Source organism: Mesoplodon bidens, assembly GCF_964165515.1.
Source record: "Mesoplodon bidens genome assembly, chromosome: 6".
NCBI classification, from domain to species: domain Eukaryota; kingdom Metazoa; phylum Chordata; class Mammalia; order Artiodactyla; family Ziphiidae; genus Mesoplodon; species Mesoplodon bidens.
Window position 1 is genome coordinate 104,835,380 of NC_138162.1, and position 7,428 is coordinate 104,842,807.

General features: G+C 53.6%; 1 protein-coding gene across 1 annotated transcript; it reads right to left on the reverse strand.

Annotated features, from left to right (window-relative positions):
* Nucleotides 1-2,968: 2,968 nt before the first annotated feature.
* Nucleotides 2,969-6,648, reverse strand: NKX2-6 (NK2 homeobox 6; the record flags this gene model as incomplete). Its single annotated transcript, XM_081238476.1, has 2 exons — nt 2,969-3,597; nt 6,375-6,648. 2 exons carry the CDS (start codon nt 6,646-6,648, stop codon nt 2,969-2,971), a joined length of 903 nt encoding a protein of 300 aa, XP_081094602.1.
* Between the last annotated feature and the right edge of the window lie 780 nt (nt 6,649-7,428).

A 7,428-nucleotide genomic window follows, 5' to 3' on the forward strand; every position in this document is an offset into this window, starting at 1 on the left:
TTTCCTTTTGGAAAGAAATCTCCTTGGTGTCCTGGGAATCTCAAACTTCCACATGCTCATTTGAAGAAAAAGCCACATGGGTTGCACATGGACATGGTTTTGCTATAGGTTTTGCTTGTTCGTTTAGGTCAGCAGATATGGATGCTACAGCAATCTGGACAGCAAAACAGAAAATGTCCCAGGTCAATGGAACATCTTGGGTATACGTGAAAGCAACACCCACTCCTGCCTTCCAAAGCCCCTCAGCCAATTGATTGCAGTTTACAAAGTCCCAGAAGCTAGCCTTGAACTGTATCTCAAACTACTAGAAAATATGGCTCTAGCTTTGGCATGTGCCCATTTACTCTTCTCCTTTCCTAAGTCCTAGACCTTGCCCGGACCCTCTGCCAGTAAGTAGTGTCATTCCCACCCTAATCACCAGGCTTAATCCACCTCCTCTAAGCACCTTCTCTAAGCATCCCAGCTCACACTGGCTTTTCATTCTTTTTAGAGAGCTTATTGTGTGTGTCTGACTTGACATGCAGCATATACCACCTTGTATTTTCAGATACCTTTCTCATGTTAGTCTCTGGTATCCAATTAGATAATAAATTCCTTCAGGGCACCAGCCAAATCTTATTTTCTCTTGTGTCCCATGTTCAGTGATGATTGAGATATTGATGATTGAACTAAGCCCCTGTCCCCTTCACTCCCAGGCTTGACCACAGTCATTGCTCTCCCTCCTGGGCTTTTCCATGTGGCAAAAAGCATGGAGGGAGCTCAGGAGACAAGACCTATTCATAACAACACTGCTGTACACCTGAAACTAACACAGTATTGTAAATCAACTATACTCCAAAAAAAAGAACAACACGTGTCTGGTAACTACTCCTTGGGTTGCAAGAGGGTGGGAGGGTGAAGAGAATAGTATTTATTAATTTTCTACTCTGCGCCAAGTATCAATACTTTGCTAGATCCATACAATGCTGACCTACATTTCTAGGTAAGAACTTTGCCCAAAGGAGAACAAAAGATTTTTAAAAATTAACCTATAGTAGTTTAGAATCTGATCTCGGGAAAATTTAATACAACTCACTGAACAACGGAGGGCCAGGCAGATGGTTAGGCAGTGTCAGTATTAAACTTAAGCTCAACTGTCATGAATCTAAGGCCAGTGTCCACAGGTAATTTTTCCTCTTGTAAGGAATACCCACCTCCCGGCAAAGTGAAAGAAGTATATCACCGTGTGACAATTTTCTCATGATGGAGATTTTAACTGTAATCTCTATTTTTTTGTTTTAGTCTTAGCTTAATTGACCAAGGAATATTTATTGAGATTTCTTAATTTAAAATATGCAGACATTTCTTAATTTAAAATATACATTTTTATCCCAGGGATGCAAGACTAACTATAATTGAAAAACACTGCAGGGTGTTTCTAAATACACTTTTATTAACAGATGTTTATGGAGAAATAAAAGAGAAAAGGGATGAAACCAGAAAGGAGAGAAAATATAAGGAAATGTTCGTAAGGAGAAATGTGAATACTTACCATTGTTTTTAACTTAAACTTTAAGAGGTGTAAGCTATCAATTGTCAGGCATCGTTTACATAGGACCAAGCAGTCCCTGTTTCCCACGTTGGCAAAAAACAACCAGGGCAGATGCAGAAATGACAAAATGCAGGGCCAGTACAATTTAATTAAAATTAGAATTTATTAAATAATAGAATTGAACTTTTGACAAGTTAGTGGTCCAGGGGATGAAGAAGCAGAGTTTTTCATTGTCAAAAAATGATATCCAAGGAAAAAGAAAAGAGCCTGATTTTTCAACTAGTACCTGCCAAAGACAACTGTCTTATTTGATTCCCATGTTCCCATTAACAAAATGAGTTTGTTCTCAGTCTTCAGTTTGCATGATGTCAGACATATTTGCGCCTGGGGGAATTGTAACTTTCCCTAAAATTCAGGCTTCCTGCCCATCCTGTTAGGACTTATGGACAAGTGGGAGCCTCCTTTTCTAGTGTGGAATTTAGAAACCTACTACCTTCTGAAAGAAAACCTACTGGGGCTGGTAGGGAAGGAGATGGAGAGAGGTAACCTCTCCAGAGCTGAATCCAAGTTTTGTCTCTCTAGGGAATTCTCTGTGTACTGAAGACTTAGAACTTCTGAGTTTCATTTTTACTTTAATTTCAAGTTGTTTAGCAGAAACCGAGAGGTGGATAGATTCTAATGGCCTACACACAAGGCAAACACACACTAATATATTTAGTCTATTTACTCAAGAGGCTGAGCTGTATACAGGAGATAAAATGCACTTACAGTGAGGGAAGAACTAGAATGTGGTGGATATCTTCTGGAGAACAATTGTGCCTCCAAAAAAACGGCGCTCCACTGGATACTGAGTCCCAGGGAGCGCAGCCCATGGAAGGGGTGGGGGGCGCAGGTTAACCCCTGCAGGAGGACCTGGCTCGCACAAGTCTCCCTGACCTCCTGGTCCTCCTCTTCCAGGCTCTTCATCCCCCTCCCCTGGCTCATCTCTTTTTCTCCTTTCCCCACCTGTTGCCTTTAATCGGGGGATCGAGGCCCTCCAGAGCACCCCCATCACCTCCCCATTCCCTGGGGCCGCTGCACACAAATTAAGGAGCCTCTCAACCCCTGTATTTGAGGCCTGAAAAGTCATCTGCCTCAGAACTACTACTCTGACGCCCGAAACTGCCAGCCACCCTTGGCTTTCCTCTCTCCCAGTGCTGCTTCGTGAGAGGCTGGCGGAGGCCCCGCGTTGCGTCTCTTGGGAGAAGAACGCCCCCAGGGCCTTCAGCTGGATGGCAAGTCGAAGGCAATTCCTAGTCCCAGGGATCGCTCGGGAGAGAAGTGCCATCGGGTGGCCTATTTCCTCCACGGCGGCGCTCCCTCATCCCGGCCGCGATCGGTTAGCGGAGAGGCGGGACCGAGCATCTGTTCAGGGTGGCGCATCCGAGCCAAGACGCCTCACCAGGCCCTGACCCCCTGAAGCGTGGCGGGCAGATGGCCCTGCGGGTTGGCGCTCGGTCCACCCCCACTGAAGCCAGAGCTGGCCTGCGGTACGGGGGGCGCGGGGCCCGGGGGCGCGCCGGCGTAGCCGCCGCCGTAGGGAGCGCTGTAGGCAGCGCCCGCGTAGCCGCCGAAACAGGAATAGGGCGCCGCGGCCGCGCCATAGGGACCGGGGAAGGCGGGCGTGCGGGGGCCCAGGCAGGGCTTGCCATCTCGCACCAGCACGGGCACCGCCACCCGGCGGGGCGCTAGCGGGTGGCCCGCCAGTTCCAGGGACTTGTCCTGGCGCTGTCTCTTGCACTTATAGCGCCGGTTCTGGAACCAGATCTTGACCTGCGTCGACGTGAGCTGCAACGCGCTGGCCAGGTGCTCGCGTTCCGGCGCTGACAGGTACCGCTGCTGCTTGAAGCGCCGCTCCAGAGCCAGCACCTGCGCCTGCGAGAAGAGCACGCGCGGCTTCCGCCGGGGCCGCCCTTTGGGATGCTCCGAGCCATCCCCACGCGCGCCGCCGCCGCCGCTGTCACCCACGTCGCCCTCCTGCACTCGGGTCCCGTCGCAGGGGGGCGAGGCTGCGCTGAGGCCGGACTCTAAAAGCACAGGAAGGAGCACCGTCAGCGCCAGCCTAAGGCTCACCCGAGAGATTTTACGCTGTTTTCAAGGGACTCCCCTCCCCTCCTAGTAGCCTTCACTTCGGGTCCCCGTCTCTCCCTTCTGCTGACCCCTCACCCCGTCCCAAAGCTTGTTCCTTTCCCCCTAGCTCTGTCGCTTTTGCAGCTGCTGGAACATAATGCAAATTGTGACACTCAGTGGTACCCAGTGTACAGTCGTTTCCCCAAAGGTAGACTCTTGATCCAGAGTCTAAGCTTCATTTTCTTCTTAGAATGTCTGTATCTGGGCTGTTCTCTGTGATTGCAATTCTAAAGTGTGGGCGAGTTTGGGGAAACTTTAGCTGCGAGCCTGTTAGATAGAGACTGACTTTAGATTGCTCTTGGTGGGGGAAAGAGAGAGAGGCAGAGAGAGAGAGAGAACCAAAACTCGGTGACATGCTTGCCCGGAGGCTCCCGTCTGCCTGGCTATCTGTTGTGGCCCGGCGCGCACCGCAGGGTACTTGGTTTCTAGCCCAGGCGCCAGGGTCTCCAGTGCCTCCCACCTTCACCCCATCTTTGCTCACATCCTTGTCTCTTTGGTCATCAGATGCTCCACTGGCACCAGGAACCCTTCCCATCTTTCTTGGACGGGATGCTCTGTAATCCAAATTAACAACATAAAACATAAAAAATATTTTCTGGCTGCTGATTCTTGGCTCGGAAACTGAGGTTCTCTTTGTGGGATATGTAAAGTTGAGATCCACATTTGGCTTTTTAAAAAGCATCCTCTTTCTCCTTTGGGGTCCAGAGCGGGGGGGGGGCATTGGCTTCTCCCTGACTTCCTTTTCGGATCGGGCAGCGCCCTCGAAGATAACCCCTGGGCGACTGTGCCCGGGGGCATCCAAGACGCAGACTTTCCTTCCCTTCTTCCCACATCTCCTGATTTGGCAAAGCTCTGCTTTTTACCCAAGGGTAGGTAGGAAGGAAATGCTGAGTTTTCGTGGAAATTCACTCCAGGAGAAAACCGGGAACGTGAAAGGATGCATGCTCTTGGTGAGGTGGAGTGGGAGGCCCCTAATTAGAGCCGGTACTGCTTGGAATCCGAGTCCAAATCCACAACCGCGCTGGCGCAGTCTCCTGGGGCAAGGGGCTGTTTGGTATTTCAGACTGAGGAAATAAAACCTTCCTTCAGAGAAGCCTGTGTTCAGACAAACTTAGGACATCTCTCCCTGCAAAGAGGAAAGATACTGACGAGGGTGTGTTTTCTTAGCAAATCAAAAAGTAACAGCTGGCCTTCAGTGACTCTGTGGAAAAAGCGGGACCCCATTTGGGAGTTGCTGACCACGCAGGCCGAGGGGCTGCAGGCCACTCAGTGCCTTCCCGGTCACAGTTCAGAGCCCCTCTCACCCTGCGTCCCTGAAAGCAAGTTGGGGACGGAGGAGGCGCACAGAATCCCCCAGGGAAGATCCCTTCCACGCGCGATCGGTGGCTGCCTTGGCCCCTGGGCTTGGTTCCTGGAGCCCGGCGCCGGCCCCTTCTCGGCGACAACCGCAGCCGCAGAACAGCGAGCTGCCCCGGGCACGCCAGCGAAGGAGGAAAGCCCTGCGGCTGTCTTCAGCTGCCAGGTGACAGCAATGGTCAGAGGAGCGTGACCCCTTTTTCGACAAAGCCGAAGTGAACGGCGAGCTGTCTGAGCAGCGCTGGGAGAGATTAAGGTTTAGGATCCGCTGCAGAAAATTCGCAGGTTTCTTTGGGAACACAGCACAGTGTACTGTTCTCCAGGCTCCTGGAGTAGGTGAATAACCAGCCTGCAAGTCGACGAATAACTCTGAAGCAGCATCTTAATTTTCTTCATGTGGTTAGTTTGAGGCTCGAATGGAGTGTCCGTGGCACAGCCTGGCCGAGGAGGCCTGACCTGCGAGGCGCCTCTCAGGAGCCCCCAGACCGGCATGGAGGCTGCGGACCAAGACGCAGAGGTTTGGAAAGGGGAGGAGTAGCCTTTTCATCCCACCAGTGTCGACCCTCTCCTGCCAAAACTTCCCGGCTGGCAAGAGCCAACCCATCACAGCCCCCCGTCCACCTCTTCCCTTCCTGTCGCTGGACGCAGATGCCTTGGCCTCTCCGCCAGCGCACAAGGTTGCGCCTACGGAGACCAGGCGCTGAGACTCCGCTGGAGTCGTTCGTCTCCCAGAACAGCTAAAACGCGGGCTGCCCTTACCGTGCTCCAGGCAGAGGAACGGCTGGACTGGCCAGGCCACTCGGCAAGCCCCCAAGAAAAGGCTGCGCTGGGGCTGACCCCAGAGCCTACGGGTTTTCCACTCTCAAAGCGCCCGGCTGCTTTGATGGCTACACTTTCAGCAGACGGTTTAGGGTACAGAGGGTGGGAGATGGCTGGCAAAGCTGGTGGTGATGGAGCACAGCTAAGATACTGTAGAGGGCTTTGCTGTAAGAAAGAGAAGCTGGAGTTTCTGGGAACTGTGGCTGTGGGTCGGGGGTGGTGGTGAAGTGTCTGTGGGAATCAGAGGACTGGCTGCGGAAATAGTGAACCCCCAAGATTCAGGACCTCATTTTCGTTAGGATGTCTGGAGGAGATGTTAGAGGGGGCTGAGAGTCCTGTCTTTCGGACTCTTCATGTGAAGGAAAACGGGGCTAGCCCTCGGAGCCGGGAAGGCCAGGAGATGCGTGTCCCCACCCCCCCCTTACCACGAGCCGATTGGTAATGATCCACCCCACATCTTGGTCTCCCTGTAAGAGCCAAGACCCGAGGGCGTACTCACGTGGCTCGCCCACCGGTTCAGCGTCCATCTCTGTGACTGTCTCACAGGGACCTTCCGGAGGCTCCGGCCCTTCCAGACTTCTGTCGCCGTCGCCGCTACCGGTGCTGGGAACCTCCGACCCTCGCTGTTCAGGGACCGGTAGCAGGTACTGACAGCTTTCCGGGCTCCTCCGTGCACCCCGGAGTTGCAAGGCCTCCGGGCCGATCTGCTCACGCTCCAGCCTCAGGATGTCATTGACCGAAAAGGGAGTGGAGGTGACAGGATTCAGTAACATCCTGAAGGAGGAGGGGGCGGGGCTGGGGCGTCCCCGCTCCCCACAGAGCGCAGCGCGCTGAGCTTTCCGTTTTGTCGCTGCAGACTCCGCAGACCCAAGGTCTACGGTAGACACCTAGCGTCCCGTACTGCTCCTTCCTCTGGGCCATCCCCGCCAGCCGATTGACCGGGCCGGGTGACGAAACCGCGGACACCCATTGGTTCCCGCAGAACCCACGTGTTAACTCAGCATCTCCCCGCGCCCCAGTCCTTTCTTCTCTCGCCCTTCTAATTCCTCTCCAACCCCCAGCCACCTTCCGAAAGGTCTGGGTTCTCGAAAGCAAGGAAAACGGGAGAGAGCGTGGGCACGGCTCGTATCTCGGTGAATACAGTACAAACGGGAGCTTCCCAGGTCAACCCTGGGTCCCTCGGGACTCCTAGAGGGTGTGCGGGGATGGGGGTGGAACCCTTGCTCCGCGACCCTAGTTGGTCCCTCCGGCCTAGCCTTAGCTCAACTGTCCAACGCCTGGCAGAGGAAAACTCAGGTGGAGACCGCTGGGCACCCGCGGGACTGGAGCTGCACGCGTGAGTGTAAGTGTGCGCACGGCAAGGGCCGGGAGGCTGAGAGCTCCTTCCAGGGAGCAGAGGCTGGACCGCAGAGGAGCGAGTCTGGACCCTCCACGGCCTAGACTCAGGTGGAAATGTCTCACCGAAAGCCGAGTCCGCATGTAGGGAGCCGAGATCCGCCACTTCCCAGGAGGGACATCTCAGCCCTGGAGCGAAGAAAGGACTTGGGAGCTAT